At 44.7% G+C, this 21,773-nt stretch overlaps 1 protein-coding gene across 2 annotated transcripts in view; it reads right to left on the reverse strand.

The window, feature by feature from the left end:
- PRPF8 (pre-mRNA processing factor 8) overlaps positions 1–11,998 on the reverse strand; it is a 33,533-nt gene extending 21,535 nt beyond the window's left edge. The window contains exons 1-24 of one of the 2 annotated variants that reach the window (XM_055316475.1): positions 11,906–11,998; positions 11,605–11,715; positions 10,585–10,753; positions 9,099–9,263; positions 8,787–9,005; positions 8,459–8,671; positions 8,207–8,332; positions 8,013–8,118; positions 6,413–6,603; positions 6,162–6,281; positions 5,882–6,071; positions 5,608–5,727; positions 5,363–5,497; positions 4,712–4,841; positions 3,556–3,752; positions 3,222–3,428; positions 2,939–3,102; positions 2,660–2,786; positions 2,348–2,540; positions 1,897–2,084; positions 1,502–1,740; positions 1,129–1,275; positions 715–925; positions 388–504 (exon numbers count right to left, since the gene is read on the reverse strand). In XM_055316475.1, coding sequence (XP_055172450.1) covers positions 388–504; positions 715–925; positions 1,129–1,275; positions 1,502–1,740; positions 1,897–2,084; positions 2,348–2,540; positions 2,660–2,786; positions 2,939–3,102; positions 3,222–3,428; positions 3,556–3,752; positions 4,712–4,841; positions 5,363–5,497; positions 5,608–5,727; positions 5,882–6,071; positions 6,162–6,281; positions 6,413–6,603; positions 8,013–8,118; positions 8,207–8,332; positions 8,459–8,671; positions 8,787–9,005; positions 9,099–9,263; positions 10,585–10,753; positions 11,605–11,704 — 3,774 coding nt within the window. In that variant the 5' untranslated portion in view covers positions 11,705–11,715; positions 11,906–11,998. The remainder of the gene's footprint in view (positions 1–387; positions 505–714; positions 926–1,128; positions 1,276–1,501; positions 1,741–1,896; positions 2,085–2,347; positions 2,541–2,659; positions 2,787–2,938; positions 3,103–3,221; positions 3,429–3,555; positions 3,753–4,711; positions 4,842–5,362; positions 5,498–5,607; positions 5,728–5,881; positions 6,072–6,161; positions 6,282–6,412; positions 6,604–8,012; positions 8,119–8,206; positions 8,333–8,458; positions 8,672–8,786; positions 9,006–9,098; positions 9,264–10,584; positions 10,754–11,604; positions 11,716–11,905) is intronic. The other variant, XM_055316483.1, reaches the window with a different exon arrangement.
- Between the last annotated feature and the right edge of the window lie 9,775 nt (positions 11,999–21,773).

The raw sequence follows: 21,773 nt of genomic DNA on the forward strand, positions 1-21,773 counted from the left end.
GAAGTAACTGAAGAGAAAAATAATCACTGAGATAGCTAGTCATACTTGCTTTTTAATATGCACAGTGTTATTGGTCAAAGATGAGCTATATAAATAAACAAACTCCGGGAAAATGCAAAAACTGAAAACTTTTGTTCAGGTTAAAAATCCAACTTCTATTCTTACCTTAAAATCACCACAACTACACAGAACTACACTGCACATTCCCTACAGAGTATTCTCAGAAAGTACCTGAACTATTTTGACATTATAAGCTTCTATACCATAAGGTATGGAAACTAGTACACTGAGCAAGCCTGGGAAAAAACAAGAGCAAATCAAGAGAAGAGCTGAAAGGCATAGGAGATAGAAGACATGAGGGAGGTTGGGGTTGACTGCCTTATATACCTTGGTGAAGGTGGTAGAGCCAGAGGCCATCAGAATTTGACGCACGCGGTTGTGGAAGCGCTGCATTGACTCATCATCCACACGCAGGAAACACTGAGCTGTCCGCTCTTTAGTAACCTAAACCACATGGTCAAGGTGAAATTTATGTCTGATACTGCCACAGAAGCAAGGACCAACTCTGACGCGCCCCCCCCCCCAAACTAAACTCTACCTATTCAATAAGGCTCAAATTAACTGATAATGAAGTTATGATGGTGTCCTCACCCCCATGTACCCCAGAGGAACAGGGATGATACTGCTGCTCCTAGCCCCCTTCCCAGACTGTACCTCATTCTGCAGGTTCCACACCCCATCCTTGTGGGTGAATTCCTCATAGCTGGTGCGGCATTTAGGTAGGATGCGGCACTCAAAGCCACACATGTTGAACAGCAGATTGGGGTTATCCTTACTGTACACAGACACGAAACTGTTCTCCCACTGAACTGTAGTCACTGACCGTGGCAAACGGTTCTTGATGTCCCAGAACACTGCCCGACCCCTGCTCACAGAGAACATATGGTCACTTCAGTCTCCCGGGACTTGAAGGGAACTTCCCTCAGACTGCCAGACTCACAATATCCTAGGAGAGTATGCTCCTCCCACCCAGGACACAACTTCATAAATCCCCTCTATGCTCTGTGTCCCTCAGGCTGGTAACCTTCCAGCTCCCACAGCTTCCTACAGCCCCCACTTAAGACTCACAAGTTGACATCATGTTTCATGAGGCGCATGCGCGCATCTCGGGGCCAGCACTTCTTGTTATTATAGCCAACGATATTTTCATTGTTCGGGTCAGGATGCTCTGTCAGGTAACGCTGGATCAGGTCCCGAGCCTCATCTGCTGTGAACCTACACCAAGCAAGATGCATTGCTGAGACCCAAATAAACTGGGAACTCACGAGACCTACAACTCCATAGATAAAGCCCACCTCCAACTCCCACCCTATTCCTAGGACCTTCTTTCGGTTTTAGAGCCCAAGCCAGAAACAAGTCAACTAACGTACAATAGCTGAGTCCAGAGGCTGGGGACATGCCTCAACGCCCTGCCAGGATAAGAATCCAGGCAAGCCCTCACCTGAAAAAAATATGGATGCGATCGATGTATCTGCAGAAGAGACGGATGGGGTGGGCAGCCTCAGTGGCTATGTCCTGGAAACTGAGAAAGTCATTTGGCATCTGAGGGGGCCCAGCCATCTCACTGGCCCGGTGCAGTCCCAACACCAGCAAATCCATCACCAAACCATAGTACTGCACAATGAATGAGGCAAACTGCAGGCCTCTAATGATCCCGTAGGAATTTGTATGGTTCATGTCCTAGAATGAAAAATTGAGAACTCTGAATAATTCTTAACTCATAGGCATGTCCCAGGCCTCTCTGGGGCCCATCCTCTCTGGTCTTCCTTTCAGCAAATCCTACCTCACCCAGACACACCCCCTCCAATTCCTTGATACCTTGCCTCCAAGACACACCTTATAGTTGATGACGACATTGTTCTTGGCTGTCATGTAGTCAGCTATGTTATGGTCTACAATGAGTCGCAGTAGCCTATTAAGCAGGGTCAAGTCGATCTTTTCATACATCTTCTCAAAGCGTGATTCCAGCATGACATTGCACTCGCCCTCACTTGTCTCCCACACATCTTGCAGATTATTGATGCCTGAGTAGGCAAGAGAGATCTCCAGGTTAGAAATTCCCTTCCAAGGCTAGTACCTGCGGTCCACAACCTCATCCCACTAATATTCCACTCATTCATCAGGACTGCTAGGAGTGTCAGCTTTGCTCGGTTTAACATCAACATTATCTCCTTGGCACTATGCAACAAGAGTAAGCTAATTATACTGCCTGGATGAGAATTTCGATGTAGAATTAAATCAACCCAATTCACCTCAGTTCCAAAGGGCAAAGCAAGAAAAACTTTACCTTGGCACCACTTGTAAACAAGCAGAGGAGGTGGTTCTGTGTCAGCAGGCTTGATCCAGGGTGGGAAAAGGCGGCGCTTGTCAGCTTCATACCAAAGGTACTGGTCCAGGTAGGCATCAGTGATCTTCTCCAGTGGCTCTACATCATATACTGGCACCAGGTGGCTATAAAGATCCATGAACTCAATGCCCACCTGTGGGACAGGGAAACTTACTCAGATCCACCAATACCTGAAGCAACCCACTACCTCGTGCCATACGTGAATAGCATAGCCAACAGAAAACTCGGGGGAGGGGGGAGCATTTTACTTACTTCTTTAAAGGCTCTCTGTGTGAGGAGGTGACGCTTGATGCGTGACAGTGCCTCATGGGGATTGTCATAGGCTTGCTCGATCAGACCTAGCTCTTCCCTCTGAGACTGGTTTAACCGAGACTTCACACTGACAAAGAAACAGGAAAGATGAATGGGAAAACCAAGAGGAAGCCAAACCCAGAAAGGCCTAAGGCTAAACCTTCTTCCTTTGGACACTAACTGTGATGCTGTCTTCCTGCTTTCACCTTTCCAAGGGAATCCTCCTACTGTACTCCTCACCTGTAAGCTTCCTTGAGCCGCTCCAAGGCCAAGATGAGCAACTTGGTGTCATGCTTGTAGGAGAGTGGGGGGAATGGGATGGGTGAAAACCTCCGGCTCTCCAACCAATGCACAGTGGTGGTATACACTGCCACTGCTTCCTCTGCTGTGATGTATGGCCCATCCTGCAAAAGACATGATAATCAACCACTGTAGCCTAATCCCTACAGAATAAGACATGGTCCAACTCTGCAATCTTCCCTCTACCCACTCCCCATGCCTAGCCCAGCCTAAGCTGCACGACCTTCAGGTAGTTGTGCTGTCGCTCCTGTTCTGCCTTGAGATAGAGCCGAGTGAGGCGCCCCAGGTTCTTTTTGCAAACAGTCTTGTCCACAGTGGCTCCACGGCGGATTCGTTCTCGGTTATAGTGGGCAGTGTTGGTCCACCAATCAGCCTTGGCTTTCACATATCGAAGGATCATATTCTCTATGGGTGTTGGCAGGCCAGGTACCTGCAAGTACAAAAGGCACAATGAGAATGTGATAGCAGTCACATAGCTCCCAAAGGGAGTCTAGGAGTGATAATCCTAACCCCAGAGAGATGATGTCCATGCCTTCTTGGAGTGGGGCGACACCTACCTTCCAGGGAATATTGGCCTTCCAGCAGCGCCAGGCTTCACTGAGGTGCTGCAGGATCGTCCGGGCCTTGTTCTGTTTGATTCCCTCAGGCATCATGTCCAGAATGTCATGCATCACAGCTGCCCGAAGCTCCAGGTCAAAATGCGATTCCACTCGCTGCTTTGTTACAGTCTTTGCCACCCCCTTGGAGTGTCGGCCTAGAAATGAAATTTTTTAAGAGTTTTTTAAATTTATTTATTCAGAGAGACAGAGAAAGAGAGAGAGAGAGAGGCAGAGACACAGGCAGAGGGAGAAGCAGGTTCCACGCAGGAAGCCTGACATGGGACTCGATCCCGGGTCTCCAGGATCACACCCTGGGCTGCAGGCGGTGCTAAGCCGCTGCGCCACTGGGGCTGCCCAAAATGAAACTGATTAAAAGCAAGATTCATGGCTTTCAGTAAGCCTCTACTACCATGCTTCCTATTAATCATGGTTACACTGAAATCAACAAGCATAAATAGTATCAACAAGCATAAATAGTGTCCAGGGATCCCTGGGTGGCGCAGCGGTTTGGCGCCTGCCTTTGGCCCAGGGCGCCATCCTGGAGACCCGGGATCAAATCCCACTTCGGGCTCCCGGTGCATGGGGCCTGCTTCTCCCTCTGCCTGTGTCTTTGCCTCTCTCTCTCTCTCTGTGACTATCATAAATAAATAAAAATTTAAAAAAATAAATAAATAAATAGTGTCCAGGGGATCCCTGGGTGGCTCAGCGGTTTAGCACCTGCCTTCAGCCCAGGGTGTGATCCTGGAGACCCAGGATCATCAGGCTCCCTACACGGAGCCTGCTTCTCCCTCTGCCTGTGTCTCTGCCTCTCTCCGTCTCTCATGAATAAATTAATGAAGTCTTATAAATTAAAAAAAAAAAAAGTGTCCATATGCCTAGCACATGCAAAAATGACAAACTATTTCAGACATTCACAACTACGCTTCTGAGAAATTTCCATCCTTCAAACGCAAGATAGCTTCAAGGCCCCAAAGAGAAACCAAGAAACACAACAGTAGGTCAGAATCACTAGAGAATGGGACCTACAGGCAATCCAGTAGTAAGGGATAGAATGGGAACGTAAGATCTACCTGTGAAGCGATAAAACAAACTGGACACAGAGAAAACCACTCACCTTCAAACTGTCGGGCCAGGAGGTTGCCCAGCCACCGCTCCAGCAAAGGGGTGATGCCACGCATGAAAAACAGCCAGACTCGCCAGCCAGCAGCCCAGAAGCCACAGCCAGGGCCCTTCCCTACAGGGCCCTGTGGTCCCAAGCAGTAATAAAGAACTTAGGTTAGCAATTCATTTAGAGAGCAAGAGAAAATTGCACACACAGATGGGGTCAAGAGGAACGCATCTCAGGCAACAGAGGGGCAAAGAGGCAAAACTCTGGGACCTCAACATCAAAGATGGAATAAATGAGAAATTCTAACACAGAAACCAGTAACTGGGATTCTCTATTTAAAGGCAGGCTTCAGTGGAAAGTGTTACGATTAATAAGGTGAGGGCAAGTAATGAAACGCTCAGAACCTTTCTCTAAATTGGTCCCTGGAAGGAACGCTGACTAGACATAAATGGATCTGAGACTCGGGGTCATGAGATTGAGCCCCATATCAGGCCTCACACTCAGTGTGGACCTAGTTAAGATTCTTTCTCTCTCCCTCTGCCTTCCAAACACAATAAATGAATGAATGAATGAATCAATGAATGAATGAATGAATGAAAGAATGAACAAATGAACAAATTGGATGAAGAAAGTGAGAGTATGAGGGCAGGGTCCAACCGTATTGAAGCGGTAATAGATGAGATGCTTCAGGTCCTTGCACATGCGAATCTGCCGCATCAGCTTGTATTTGTACCGGTACATGCCCGTCAGTTGCCCCACATGGGCAAAGATATACTGCAACCCATCTGCCAGCTGCAACACAATGACTCCATCAGGCTTTAAGCTAGAGCCAGCTCCATGATCAGCTTAGGCTTCATTCAGCTTCCCTACCTAGGGCAGGGATCAGGGATACTTGGCCTCACCTGGAAGGCATCCACATTGCCCAAGCGATACTGCACATGACTGTCCACCACCAACTTGGTTAAACGCAGAACTTCTCGACACAGATGGAAAGCATTTCCAAAACGAGATTTCTTTCTTTCCTGGAGAAGGTGCCAAGAATAGAAAAAAAAAAAAAAAAAAAAAAACCACATTGATCAGTAATGGTCCCAACTGGATGTATGCCTTCCTCAGAGAACAGAGCAAAACCAGTCCATCCCTCAAGCCCAGAAGACCCTTAAAGTACAATGCAGACACCTTGGTAGTGAGGGTCTTGACAGGCTTAAGATTGAAGTTATAATCCAGATGCAGATAGTTGAGGTTTTTTCGGTGAATAAGAAGGTTGAGCATGTTGTAGCCCTGGCGGCAAACCTGAAGCCCCACCTCTACCCAGTCCAGCTTTGTGGACTGAAAGAATTTGGTAGCTTTGAAGGAACGAAACAGGTACCTGGGTGGGAATAAGTGGAAAAGTAAGAATTAGCTTCTTGGTTAAATTTGGAACAAAAGAAGTCTGAGCAATGACCCTCAGGCACCTTACCTCTTCTTTTGGGCTTTAGGGGGCCGGTGCTTCAGGGCATTCAGCACATAGTACTTAAGCAGTTTCTGGTAGGAGACCCTCACTTTCACAGGCTGCCCAGCAGGACAATGCTCCCGATACCTGAGAAAATAAGCCAACCAAAGCTAGCCCATTTCTCCTTCTAATCCCTCTGGTAAAGACTGAAATGTCAACCCAGTTGGAATTCTTTTCTCCTATACATCTACTATCATCCCCCCAGGTATTAGTCTTACCAGTTCTTGACAAGGGGGATGTCCAGGGCCCGGCGGGTACGACCAGAGCGTAGGTTGAAGGGCCTTGGGGCCCAGAGCAGGGCAATGCCATTGGCTGTATTGTCTGTGTAGAGGGGTGTGTCCTTCAGGAAGGGCTCCACAAACTCTGGGAGTTCAAACTCCTCGTCATCATCAGGTAATGGTTCCTGGCTCTGAAAGAACAACCCCCAAGGGTTCAGCTCCCACTGAACTGAACAGAGAACTGGGATGAGAGGGAAATTCTCTGGGGCTGAGCACAGTGGTGCCATCTACCATGGAAACTGGGCTGCCAGACAAGAGAAGCCCTAAAGGGCCAGGGCAAAAAGGGCCAAGGGAGTAGAGAACAAGCTAGGGCCAAGCAGAAAGCAAGCATCACTCCTCACACCCCAACGGGCTCACCACCAAAGGCCTCCCAAAGGAGCCCCAATATGTTAAGTAAACACAAAAACTAAGCTAGAGTAGGGAGGTCTGTTAAGAACACTATAGAACATGGGTAAACATCAAAAACATTATTTCAAACCAATCACAGGGACGTGTCTGCCTTTGGCTCTGGGCGTGATCCCAGAGTGCTGGGATCAAGTCCTATATCAGGTTCCCGTGGGGAGCCTGCCTAGGTCTCTGCCCATGTCTCTGCCTTTCTGTCTCTCATGAATAAATAAATAAACTCTTAAAAAAAAAAAAAAAAAGGCCAATCACAAAAGACCACATACTGAAAGATCCCATTTATATGAAACCTCCAGAAGAGGCAAATCTACAGAAAGACTAGGAGTTGACTAGTGGAGGGAAACGCGACTGCTAATGTTATGGGAATTTCTGGGATGATGAAAAGGTTGGAAAATTGTCTGTGGATATAGCTAAACTACTCTGTGAATAAACTAAGTATCACTGAATTATAAACTTTAAATGGGTGAGTTGTACGGTATGTGAAGTAATAAATATATCTAATAAAAGGATTGGAAAAAAATTCATAATGCAAACAGCCTTGAACATACTATATGGAAAGTCCCAATCACAAAAACCCAGATTATACAAATAACTTAGTTTAAACCAAGCGCTTGGGGATCCCTGGGTGGCACAGCGGTTTGGCGCCTGCCTTTGGCCCAGGGCGCTATCCTGGAGACCCAGGATCGAGTCCCACGTCAGGCTCCGGTGCATGGAGCCTGCTTCTCCCTCTGCCTATGTCTCTGCCTCTCTCTCTCTCTGTATGACTATCATAAATAAATAAAAATTAAAAAAAAAAATAAATAAATAAACCAAGCGCTTTACTGACATATTAAAGCTCAAAGGGAACACTAAATAGTTCAATTTTTATTTAGTAACACTTCAGCTACAGTCAGCAAATTTCTCTTCAAAGAACTAAGATCTTGGTAGCCCGGGTGGCTCAGTGGTTTAGCGCCACCTTCAGCCCAGGGCCTGAACCTGGAGACCTGGGATGGAGTCCCATATCAGGCTCCCTGCATGGAGCCTGCTTCTCCCTCTGCTTGTGTTTCTGCCTCTCTCTCTCTCTCTCTCTCTCTTTCTCTCTCTCTCTCTCATGAATAAATAAAATCTTAAAAAAAAGAAAAAAGAACTAAGGTCTTACCTTGACAGAGTGCCTGTGAGAAATTGGGTTGATCAAAGGATCAAAGTAGAAAGCTGGGAGATCAGGATCCTCAGTTTTGATGAACACAACATTAGGAGTGTGGTACCTAAAATAAAGGAAGAGTAATAAACTCAGGTTCTCCTGCCCTGGCCCAACATCCTCTCCCCCCGCTCCCCCTTTGCTCTAGCTCTCACCAGGTAAGGTGGACATGGTGTGGAAGGTTGTTGTACAGATAGGGAAAAGCAATCTTGTATTCAGTGCGGATAGGCTGCCGGATGATGATCTTGTTGATATCGTTGAATTCATTCCAGTCTTCATCCCTAGGGTACATTATCAAGGATGAGCAGACTAGTTGGGGAGTTTGGAAACTACAATGGCATCTCAAGGATCAAGATTAGATTTTATTCAATCCAAGGTGCCTATAATCCCTAGTATCTCCAACTTACTGGAGGTTGATGTCTCGAACAAGAGGTTCAAATTTGGGGCCTCCAGGAATGGCCATATTGAGTGCCTTGGACGTGAAGAAGGCTTTCAGATCAAAGAGATAGAAGTAGTTATCATCTACCAAGTCTGTCAGGAGCTGATTGGCCAAGCGGTATAGAGTAGACATCATGGGCAGTGTGAACTGCCAGCGCTGGTAAGTGGAACCATTCACGTACCTAGGGAAAAAAGACAGGCCTATGTCAGGTAGCCAAGCCATTCTGTCTATTGCTCACCCAGGACTCCTGGACTTCCAAAACTTTCACAGGAGTGATAACTCCAACCATCACTCACTTCCGACTATCCCTCAATGGCTGGTGGTCATAAAACCAGTCCAACACAGGAGCATCCTCTTCAGGGTCCAGCTCTAGCTGAATGGCCTCCAGTGGTTCAACATCCAAGATATTGTCTGCATAGTCCAAAGGTGGCTCCTCATCATCAAAAGGGGGGAAACGCATCCTCTTGAAATGCCTTCTGTCTCTTTTTTCTCGACGCATCATAATCCACATTGACCTAAAAGCCAGCAATTTCACACTATGGTTTCTAACCGCTGCCCCCAACCCCCCCCCCCACTATCAACAACAACCATATTCTAGCCCTTCTCACCCCCACTGGGAGATGTAGACAGGTTCAATGACCCAGGGAATCTCATTGACAAAAGAAATGGCTCCAGTGATGTGGTACAGCACAGGTACATCCCGAATCTGCTCCCAAGGCATAGGCATGTTCTCCAGTAGTTTGAGGACTGCATGGGGCATGTATTTCAGGGCACTGCAACATTAGGGAGAGAGAAGATTATAAATGACAAAGCTGTTGTTACCTGTGCCATGCAGAGAAGCCACATGGTGTCATAGTACCACATTCCACAGAAAAGTCTGCCTTACAGTCCAAACTTAGCATACAGGAATCCTGTCTCTCCCTCTGCAATTGTGCCAGTCTTCCTCTTAAACTGCACAGTTCCAATATTGGGTTTCTGTCCCTCTGTATCAACAACTGTCCCTCTAAAGACAGCATTTGAGCTATTACACATTCTATACTATCTTCCTATAAGTAATAATAAAATATTCATCATAAAATACTCATCATTATACCCATCTTTCTCACATCTGTCAGGCCACTAGACTGTAAGATCCAGAAAGGCCATTACTGCCTATTCATTGCTATATCCCTAGCACCTACCACAGCTTTCAAAATATTTTTTATAAACAAACATCTATGGCTCCTTTTTAAAAGATTTTATTTATTTGAAATAGAACATGAGAGACAGCACAAGCAGGCCCCCTGCTGAGCCGGAAGCCCAATGTGGGGTTCCATCCCAGGACCCCGGAATCATGACCTGAGCCGAAGGCAGACGCCCAACCAACTGAGCCACTCAGGTGTCCCTTTGTTTTTCTTCTTAACGACAATATTACAACAATTTATTAAGTGGCTAACGTTTTCCTGTCCAAATGGAAAAGAGATTTACTAAGGCACTTATACATGTATTCACTCAGCTTGGGGCCACAGAAAAGAGCATAGAAGCCTCACAATTAAATATCCTGAACCTCAGAATTCTGGTCACTGCTAAGTTAAAGGCAACAAGAATGTAGTGTCCTATTATGGGTTTCAACCCATTCAAAGACAGGGGCATCTTATAGCTCTAACAGGACAAATTAATGTCAGGTCAAGAAAAAAACTCAGGGCAATCAAGAGAATAACTAAAGATCTGAAAGTTATCACAAAATCCTAGTTTTTTTTTTTTTCTCTCTCTCTCTTTTTTTTTTATAACCACCGAGATGGGGATCTCTGGGTGGCGCAGCGGTTTGGCGCCTGCCTTTGGCCCAGAGCGCGATCCTGGAGACCCGGGATCGAATCCCATGTCGGGCTCCCGGTGCATGGAGCCTGCTTCTCCCTCTGCCTGTGTCTCTGCCTCTCTCTCTCTCTGTATGACTATCATAAAAAAAAAAAAAAATTTATAACCACCGAGATGGGCTGTCATAGAGGATTCCTGTCCCAAAATGACAGAGCAGCTATCCAGGACTGCAACCTATGGGACAAGGATAAGGGAAAGGGGCCAAAGTTGGGAATGAAAGAATTCCAAGAGGTTCCTTACCCCAAGTAAACCCTTTTGTCATGGCGAAACTTCCTGTTGGTCATGTCTCCATGGTCTCGAATGATCTTCCTAACGTGTTCTGGGGGCATGTCTTCTTTCTGAGCATCCACAAATCCAAACTTTCGCTTTTCCGCATAGCGCTTGGCCTGTAATTGCTGCCATTTCCGGGCTACAAAGACACCTCAGTTTATTTTTTTATTTTTTATTTATGATAGTCACACAGAGAGAGAGAGAGAGAGAGAGGCAGAGACATAGGCAGAGGGAGAAGCAGGCTCCATGCACTGGGAGCCCGATGTGGGATTCGATCCCCGGTCTCCAGGATCGCACCCTGGGCCAAAGGCAGGCGCCAAACCGCTGTGCCACCCAGGGATCCCGACACCTCAGTTTAAGATCTTTTTTTTTTTTTATTATTTTTATTTATTTATGGTAGTCACACACAGAGAGAGAGAGAGAGAGAGAGAGAGAGAGAGAGAGAGAGAGAGAGAGGCAGAGACATAGGCAGAGGGAGAAGCAGGCTCCATGCACCGGGAGCCTGATGTGGGATTCGATCCCGGGTCTCCAGGATCGCGCCCCGGACCAAAGGCAGGCGCTAAACCACTGCGCCACCCAGGGATCCCGATACCTCAGTTTAAATAACTGCACACCCCTAGTTGAATCAGTCCCATGTCTTGCCACAGTTAGGTAAGCCCCTGTCAGGATATAGGAGTTAGGGGTGGGCCTAGAACAGGAGCACTCTTTGCCAAGTGTCTTATCTCACTGTGCTTTATTTTCCTTTATCACATTTATGATTGTCTGACATTTTTTTTTTTTTACAGATTCTTAAGTTTTGTTTTTGCACTGCCTGCAAATAACAGACACCTTTGCACACTTAATTGGATGACAAAAGGAGCCAAAGGTGAGTGGACACCTAATGCTCTGACACTTGCTAAAACGAGTTAAGGAGGCAAACCCGCTGCGCGCACGCGCACAGCCGCCCTAAGCCGCCGGGCCCACAGGCGCCCTCCCGCACGCGTTCTTCACCTTTCTCTTGCAGCTTCTCCTCCGACATGTAGTCCGGCAATGGGGCTAGAGGGCCGGGCACCGGGTTACCCGGCCCTCGGTAAGGAAATACTCCAGCCATTCCCGGAGAGTCTGGGGGACAGAGAAAGAAAAAAACGTAACGAGAAGCAGGGCTCGAGCCCAGCAGGAACGCACCGACACCCGTGGTCTGCAATCCCGCTTTGCTCAGAGTACGTCCAGTCCGGCCCATCCCAACGTTCCGGCCGTCCAGCCCGACCCCATCACGCCTCCCGCGGCCCAGCCCTTGAAGCCCACCACGCACCCCCACAGGCCCTCAACCAGACGGCCGCTTTCTTCGCAGCGCAATGGCGGCAATCCTACGTCTGTCGCGCGTTCCCAACGCCGGGAAGTACGCAACTCTGGTTCAGCAGTTGACCCAATAGGCGCCCGTGTGCTCAGACGGATTAGAGAGCTCTCCAATTAGAATACGGTACAAGTGCCGGTAGGGCCAGAGGGGGCGGGTCCATAGGCGGAAAGCTTAGAACGCAAGAGGGTGGAGTCCGGTAGGCGCTAGCCCCGCCTCCCGCCTTTTTCAGGCTGCCTTAGAGACCTGGAGTAAACGCACCTCGCCTTCCGGTCAGCAACTGATGTCCTATCAGGCAAAGACCCTATTTTTGAAAAACAAATTTGTTAAAATCTGCACATTACACTGTGTCTACTTTCACAAATGTAGACTTGAGGTCTGCGAGCTCCGAGTCCATCAGTCCTTTTCTTCGTTCATACATTCATTCATCAAGCCATCATTTACTGAGTGTTCAGTATGTATTAGGGATTGGAATTGCAGCAGGGGAAAAAGCCAAGCTCCTGGAGCTCATAGAGAGGCGGGGAGGTCAAGTAACCCAAAATCTAGGCAGCCCGGGTGGCTCAGCTGTTTAGCGCTGCCTTTCAGCCCAGGGCGTGATCCTGGAGACCCGGGTTCAAGTCCCACGTCAGACTCCCTGCATGGAGCCTGCTTCTCCCTCTGCCTGTGTCTCTGCCTCTCTCTGTCTCTCCTTTCATGATTAAATAAATAAAATCTTAAAAAAAAAAGTAACCCAAAATCTTACAATGCAATGTGATGAGAATTTGGGGTAGGGCATTTAACCCTGGCTGTGAAGTCAAAGGGTTAGAATATGAACCTAAGGCAACTCGGACGGCTCAGCGGTTTAGCACCGCCTTCGGCCCAGGGTGTGATCCTGGAGACCCGGAACTGAGTCCCACATCAGGATCCCTGAATGGAGCCTGCTTTCTCCCTCTGCCTGTGTCTCTGCCTCTGTGTGTGCGTGTGTGTGTGTCATGAATAAATAAATAAAATCTTTTTTAAAAATAGAAAATGAACCTAGAAAAATAAAGAAGCCGTGGAGAACAGCATTGCTCGGTGTCCTTACCTCTCCCTCTCCATTCCTCTTCTCTCTTGGCATGATTACATTATGGAGTATATAGTGGACACCTTATAAGTGCTTCTCGTTTCTTTGAGGCTCTGCCTATGTCTTGCTGCCTGAATTGCGCTGATCTCCTGCCATCCTTGTTCCACTTTCTATGTCTTATTCCATCCCAACAACTTTAAATCTTAGTCAACAGGTAAGTTTGTTTGAATTCACACAGTTTATTGTGGAGGATGCAGAGGAATTGTAACCCATACACCCTCTCAATCTAGTTGAGAATTTAGGACTCAAAAGTGAAATAATTAGAGAAAAATGCAAAGGGGAGTTCAGGCAAGGGCTGGCTGGTGTGGAGGTTCACACAGGTCACAGAAAGGAGAGGAGCATTAGTAAAGATTGGATGGAAATGGGTGGATGTGAAGGATTTATCCCATTAGGGATAAAGAAAGTGGAAGGAAAAAGGAATCCCAGGTGGTGGGAACTGCTAGAGTTGGGAGTTTGGAAAGAAGAACCAATATGGCATGCTCTGAAAACAGCCAATCAGCCTGGCAGCAGTAGAAATTCCACCATCATCATTATTATGTTTGTCATTGTCATGAAGTTCTTCCATTTGTATAAGGTTCACTTCTGTGAACTTGTGCTAGGTATTGTTTTAAACCCTGGTAATAGGGGATCCCTGGGTGGCGCAGTGGTTTGGCGCCTGCCTTTGGCCCAGGACACGATCCTGGAGACCTGGGATTGAATCCCACGTTGGGCTCCTGGTGCATGGAGCCTGCTTCTCCCTCTGCCTGTGTCTCTGCCTCTCTCTCTCTCTCTGTGTGTGACTATCATAAATAAATTTTTTTAAAAAATTAAATAAATAAATATATATATAAATATTCTGTAAAGAAAAATAAAAAATAAACCCTGGTAATATCCTAGTATAGTCTATAGTTTTGTTAAAAGCACCAATATCAGGATGCCTGGGTGGCTCAGTGGTTGAGTGTCTGCCTTTGGCTCAGGGTGCGATCCCAGAGTCCTGGGATTGAGTCCCACATTGGGCTTCCTGCATGGAGCCTGCTTCTTCCTTTGCCTGTGTCTCTGCCTCTCTCTGTGTGTGTATCTCATGAATAAATGTTTAAGTAAACTCTACAGTCAGTGTGGAGCTCAAATTCACAACCCCAAAATCAAGAGTCCTGCTCTCCACTGACTGAGTCAGCCAAGTGCGCCTGTACTTTTTCTAGACAGCATTATTGAGATATAATTTGCATTTTATAAAGGTCACCAGTTTAAGGTATACAATCCAATGATTTTTATCATATTTATAGAGTCATGCAATTATCATTACTATTTAGTTCCAGAACATTCTCATCATCACAAAAAGAAACCTTGTACCCATTAATATTCATTGCCCATTTCCTCCTATTCCTCAGCCCTAGGCAACCACTAATCTACTTTCTGACTCTATAGTTTTGCCTGATCTAGATATTTCTTATAATTAGTATCATAGAATAGTGATCTTTTGTGACTGGCTTCTTTTACTTAGTGTGCTTTTAAGGTTCATCCTCAAAATACACACAATACACATCCATATGCATATATATATATATATACACATATATACATATATATAATGTTCTTTGGAGAGATGTCTATTCAGATCCTTTGCCTATATTAAAATTGGATTGTCTTTTTATTATTGAGTTCTGGAAGTTCTATATCCTAGATACAAGTCCCTGTCATTTACCTGATATGCAAAATTTTTCTTTCATTCTTAGGGTTATCTTTTCATTTTCTTGATGGTGTTCTTTGAAGAAAGAACATTTTTTTTTTATTTTGGATAAAAAGCTCCACCTACCAAATCTTCTATTGCTTATGATTTTGGTGACAAATCCTAGAAATTATTTTCTAATCTCCACTCACAAAAATATACTCCTATATTTCGTTTTGTTTTTTTAAGATTGATTTATTTATTCATGAGAGACACAGAGAGGGAAGAAGAGACATAAAGAGAGGGAGAAGCAGGTTCTCTGTGGGGAGCCCAACTCAGGACTTGATCCTAGGACCCCGGGATCACACCCTGAGTAGAAGGCAGACTCTCAACTGCTGAGCTACCCAGGCATGCACCTATGTTTTCTTCTAAGAGTTTTATAGTTTTAGCTCTTGCATGTTCTATGATTCACATTCAGTTAGTTTTTGTGTGTGGTGTGAGATAGGGGTCTAAATGCATTCTTTTGCATCTATTGTTTTAGCACCATTTATTAAAAAGACTATTTTTCCCCTTTGAATTGTTTTGGCCCTTTTGTCAAAAATCAGTTGGCCATTTGTTTCTTGACACTTTTTATTCCACTGACATGAACCTTTTTTTTTTAAAGATTTATTTATTTATTCATGACAGAGAGAGAGAGAGAGAGAGAGGCAGAGACACAGGCAGAGGGAGAAGCAGGCTCTGCGCAGGGAGCGCGACAGGACTCGATCCTGGGGCTCCAGGATCACACCCTGGGCCAAAGGTGGCGCCAAACCGCTGGGCCACCGGGGTTGCCCTAGATCTTTTATCCTTATGCTCTCTGTGCCATTTTTGCAATTTTCATATGAGTCTAAAATTATTTCAAAATAAAAAATTAATAAATCAATAAGCTAATTTAATCCTCAAAACAACCATACAGATAGTTAATATCCCTATTTTAAGATAAGAGGGCCAAGCTCAGAATGATTGAGTGATCTGCCTTGGGTCACATGGTTAATTACATAAAATATGTGTCAGGTTCTGTCTAACAACTTTATATACATTAGTTAATTTAATGGTCACAATAATCCAACAAGGTAGTTGCTGTAATTAGCCCTATTTATAGATGAAGAAACTGAAGGTCAAAGAAGCTGAGCCCGTTGCTCAAGACCTTTACCCCACAGAGTAAATAATAGAGACTTCATCTCACCATAAGCGACTGGATCTAGAATTTATGCAGTTTTTGTTTGTTTGTTTGTTTGTTTGTTTGTTTAGCAAACTCTGCCCCCCCATATGGCCTTGAACTCATGACCCTGAGATTAATAGTTTTATATTCTACCAACTGAGCCAGCTAGGTGTCCCTGGAGCTTATGTTCTTAACCATACTGCTATATCATCTCCTTTGGTCATGATAAGAAGCATAATGTTGGATGGGAAGATTTGGCCTAAGCTGTAGTTAGTCTTGAATTCCAGAGCTTTGGCAGCATTTTGACTTTTTTTGCCAGCGATTTGATCTATTTGCCAATGTTTTCCAAGCTTTTTCTTTTAAAGCTGGAAAACATTTTTGTAAATGGAAAAACTTACAAGTAAAGAAACTTTCAGACTTAGAGTTAAGAACTTCTCTTAAGGTCTCTTAACTGGTCAAATATAGTCCGAGTTAGTCTGATGAAGTTCAGTTGAGTAGCAAAGTGACAAAGCCAAGAACAGATCTGAACAGAAAATATTACCTGCTGTTATTATGGACCATTCATTACAGCCAAACCAGTCTCCTCATTGTTTATAGAGTTTAAAACTGGACTTGGAGGGGTGGCTGGGTGGCTCAGTTGGTTGGGCATCTGCCTTTGGCTCAGGTCATGATCTCAGGCTCATGGGATTGAGTCTTGCTCAGCAGGGATTCTGCTTTTCCCTCTTCCTTTATCCACCCCCCTCAACAAGTGTTCTCTCAAATAAAATCTTAAGAAAAAACTGAACTTGGAGGTGACTGTGGGCCATATAAATGAAGAAGTCCTCTGGCTAGAAGTATGTAAGTGTTGAGTCTAGGAGCTCAGGCTAAATATTCAATCAACAGACCAAAGCTGACACTAAAGCCATAAAAAGAATGACAGAGGGGTGCCTGAGTGACTCAGTTGGTTAAGTGTCTGCCTTAGGCTCAGGTCATGATCACAGGGTCCTGGGATGGAGCCCTGATTGGGCTTGTTGCTCAGCGGGGAGTCTGTTTCTCCCTCTCTCTGCCTGTTGCTCCCTCTGCTTGTGCTCCACCCCATCTCTCCATCAAATAATAAATAAAATCTTAAAAAAAAAAAAAAAACAATGACAGACAGATGAGGAAGTCTGGAGACACAGTCTGGAACAGGAGGATACCATAAAAAGCCAGGGAAGTAATAGCTGGAAAGGTTGGGAGAGGCCCACAGGAAGGAAGAGCTTTAAGAAAAGGAAGCTCTCTACTGTGTTAGATGATCCAAGAAGTAGAGGAAGACTGAGAGGACACAATCTTGACAAGAAAGAATTCTCTGACCGACCAGAGTAGCTTCAGAAAAATAGTGGGACAGTAAGTTTCCTGGTTGCCAAAGAGGTTCATTAAACAACGGAGGCAATGGGAATCAACCATTCATTTGAAAATTTAGGCATAAAAGAAAAACAAGAATTTGGACTATAGCAAGAAGGTTAAGAGAAATTGAGATAAGGAGGAAGGTAGATTAGAATAATAGAACCGGGGATGCCTGGGTGGCTCAGTGGTTGAGCATCTACCTTCGGCTCTGGGTGTGATCCCGGAGTCCTGGGATTGAGTTCCACATTGGGCTCCCTGAATGGAGCCTGCTTCACCCTCTGCCTGTATCTCTGCCTCTCTTTCTGTGTGTGTCGTTCATGAATGAATAAATAAAATCTTAAAAAAAAAATCATAGAACTGGCAGAGGGGTGCCTGGGTCACTCAATCAGGTGAGCATCGGTTTCAGCTCAGGTCATGATTTCTGGGTCATGGCAGACCAAGGCTATGCCTGCTGGGAGCTTGTATTCCAGAGGGGATATTAAATAGCTAGTTATACAGTTAATGTATTTAGTTTCAGTTTTTACAAAGTTATATAGTCTCATAGAATTTGTTACAAAGAACAGCTGCCTATGTTCCCTCTGCTCATTTTTTCCCTCCCCAAAGAAAACCACTTTCATCAATTTTAGCAAATCTTTTTGGTGTTTATTTTTATATCTCTAAATAAGTGTGTGATGCTACTTTTTTTTTTTTTTTAATAGGCTCCACGACCAACGTGGGGCTCAAACTCAGGATCCTGAGAGTGTCACATGCTGTGCTGAATGAGCCAGACAGGTTTCCCTGTATCACTATTTTGGATCTTTTGCTTTTAGAGGTTATTTGAAAATGGAGGTCCAACTCTCTCCGTAACCTGCCATGTATATGTATATCTTTTCCACTACCCCATTCTCCCAATCTGGTTATATTACAATTTTGGCAAGATTAATAAGCAATGTTAATGTAATTGTGCATGCAGTAAAAACAGCTAGCCCTTATACTCTGTGTTATGTGTTTTTCTAAGCACATTACATATGTTAATTAATTTAATTCTCATGATAATCCTATCATTGTCATTCCATTGTGCAGATGAGGATACTGGGGCACAGAAAAATCAGGTAACTTGCCCAAGTCCACGTAGCTAATAAATGGCAGGTCTGGGATTGAAATCCAAGCAATCTGTCTCTAGCAGCCCCAACCCAAGGTTCCCTCCCCAGCTCCTGTGGGAGCAGTATTGGACTGAGTACCCAGCCTCTGAGATACTCCTTTTATTTCCTGACTCCTCAGGTACAGAGGACTGTGCCAAGCCCGACCTCTTGGATAGACATTTCCCTCTTGCTAAGGATCCAGGGTGTAGAGGAGAATCTACACTTCCCTTGAATCTTCCCCCTAAGTTATCACCTCTCCTGTCCCCTGTTTAGTGCATCCACCTCCAGCTACCATTTGTGTTATCTATAATGAGTAATTTATATGAGGGTTTTTTGTTTATTTTTTTAAGATTTTATTTATTTCGGGCAGCCTGGGTGGCTCAGCAGTTTAGCGCCACCTTCAGCCCAAGGCGTGATCCTGGAGACCGGGTATCGAGTCCCACGTCAGGCTCCCTGCATGGAGCCTGCTTCTCCCTCTGCCTCTCTCTCTCTCTCTCTCTCTCTCTCTCTGTCTCTAGTAAATAAATAAAATCGTTTTAAAAAAAAGATTTTATTTATTCAAGAGAGAGACAGAGAGGCAGAGACCTAGGCAAGGAGAGAAGCAGGCTCCATGCAGAGAGCCAGATGCGGGACTCGATCCCGAGATTCCAGGATCACACCCTGACCCAAAGGCAGTTGTCCAACCACTGAGCCACCCAGGTGTCCCTGTATGAGGTTTTAATGTAAACAAACAAACAAACAAACAAACAAAACCCCACCACCAACAAAAAAACCTGAAAAACAAAACCAAACAAAAAAACCTTATTATGTCTATTATACAAATCATATGCACAGATTTACCCCTCATTCATGTAGTACACTATGATTGCATTTCCTTTCTTAAGCAACAGTTCATTTTGTCTATAACTAACAGAAGCATCTGCTCAGTTTTCTAATTCTTTGGCAATTACTGCCCTGGCTCCTCATTAGACTTTAAATGTCTTCTCAAATATGCAGACATATAAGGTAGACTATCGGTTTCACCTACCCCCCCCATAAAAAAGTATCTTCCAGAGCTTTATGACCTGCTGTAGTATGTACCTGTCTCATTCTCTTCTTGCTTATTGTACAGCTCTCTTCCCAGGATCCCCATTCATCATCATTCTGGTAAGACATTTCTTCTCTTTTATCTTGATTCTCCTGTTTTCTTCATCTGTGTGTTCCTCATTCTTGTTTAACTCCCTCTTTTTGGTGTATCCTCTAATAGCTTTCTGAGAAGAGTGCATGGAAATTAAATTAAATTAAACCTTCACACTTGCTTGGTAGTTTGGCTGGGTATCAAATTCTAGTTTGAAATAATTTTCCTTCAAATTGTTGGTGACATCACTCCATTACCTTTTATTTTTTTTAATTTTATTTATTTATTCATAGAGATGCAGAGAGAGAGAGAGGCAGAGACACAGAGGGAGAAGCAGTCTCCATGCAGAGAGCCTAATGTGGGACTCGATCTCACGCTGTGGGCTGCAGGTGGCACTAAACCGCTGCGCCACCAGGGCTGCCCTCCATTACCTTTTAGCTTTCAGTGTGCTATTTAGAAGTCCAAAGTCATTTTTATTCCCAGTGTTTTATATAACTTTCCCTCCTCTCTAAAACATTAATCTCAATGCCCTGAAACTTACATTTGATGTTGCTTGATGTAAATCTAGTTTCTTTCCCTGGTCCTGGAATTCCACAGATCTTTCAATATATAGTGACTGTAAGTCATGTTCTTTGGTTTTGAGGAATCTTCTTTCATTACTTTACTAATGAATTTCTTTCTCTTTTTTCTTAGTTCTCTCTTTCTGGGACTCCCATTATTATATTTTAAGTAAACTCTATGCTTAACATGGGTTTGAACTCATAATCCTGAGATCAAAAGTAGCATGCTCTACTGCCTGATCCAGCCAGGCACCCCTTCCCATTATTTTGATGTGGGGTCTCCTGGACTAGTCCCGAGATGGTCTCATCTTTTTCTGTCCTAATTCTGGAAGATTTGCTCAACTTTATCTTCTAACTCTTCTATGAATTTTTCATTTCCATTACTACATTTAATTTCAAAGTATTCTTTTTGGTTTTCTCTGAATGCTCCCCCCCCCCCCGTATGTTCTTATTTCATGGTTACAATATATTCCCTGGTATCTTCGAGGGAAACCATAAGAGCTTTCCTGAAGTTTTATTCTCCCTGCATAGTCTCTGCTTTCTGTGTTTTCCCCATTTTTCTTTTTCTTTTACCATATATACCATGTTAGAGTCTTTCCTCAAATGTGCATAATTGGTTCTTTTTTAAAAATTTAAAAACATTTTATTTATTCATGAGAGACACACAGATAGAGGCAGAGACATAGGCTGAGGGAGAAGTAGGCTCCCTGCAGGGAGCCCGATGTGGGACTCCATCCCAGGATCCTGAGATCACACCCTGAGCCAAAGGCAGGTGCTCAACAACTGAGTCACCCATGTGCCCATGGTTCTTCAACTAAACTTAAAGTAAGTGTTTCCAATGAAAAGTACAGAGATTTGACTGAATTATAGGGGGGAGGATCATGGATATCTCTTTGGAAAAAGACATAGTGGAAATAAGCACTGAAAAGTGAGAATGTAAAAAAGAAAACAAAAAAAAAAGAAAAAGAAAAGTGAGAGTGTATAAGATTCAAAGTGTGGGGTAGGAGGAGGGGAGCCAGAAAGAGGAGAGCAGGGTATGATGGGAAGCCTACTAGGCATTGGCCATTACCTGTGCAAGGTCTTGAGAAAGAAAGAGTGAAACAGTGAAACACAAAGCACCATGAGTCTGGAGAGTAGACAAGGAGAGATCATGCAGAATACTGTAAGTCACATCATGAGTCATGCCTTTTCTTAAAAAGAAGGAGGAGCACCTGGATGGTATCAAGCAAGGGAAGAACATGATCAGGTTTGCATTTTAACAACCACAGACAGGCCGCTACATAGAGAATAGTCATGAAATCATCATGTCACCCGAACTAAAGATGACAATGACTCTGGGATCCCTGTGGGGCTCAGCAGTTTAGCGCCGCCTCTGGCCCAGGGCCTGATCCTGGAGACCCGGGATCAAGTCCCACGTCCGGCTCCCTGCATGGAGTCTGCTTCTCCCTCTGCCTGTGTCTCTGCCTCTCTCTCTCTCTCTCTCTCTCTCTCTCTGTCTGTCTTTCATGAATAAATAAATAAAATATAAAATAAAATAAGATGACGATGACTTTGACCAGAGTGGGAAAGCAGAGATAGAAAGGAATGAATGGATGTGGAATCCACTGAGACTGGATGATTAATCAGATATGTGAGTATGGGGTGTGAGGTGGGGTGATATGCTTGAGGATGATTCTTTTTTTTTTAATTTTTTTTTATTTATTTATGATAGGCACACA

Source organism: Nyctereutes procyonoides, unplaced genomic scaffold, assembly GCF_905146905.1.
Source record: "Nyctereutes procyonoides isolate TBG_1078 unplaced genomic scaffold, NYPRO_anot_genome, whole genome shotgun sequence".
Classification (NCBI taxonomy): Eukaryota; Metazoa; Chordata; class Mammalia; order Carnivora; family Canidae; genus Nyctereutes; species Nyctereutes procyonoides.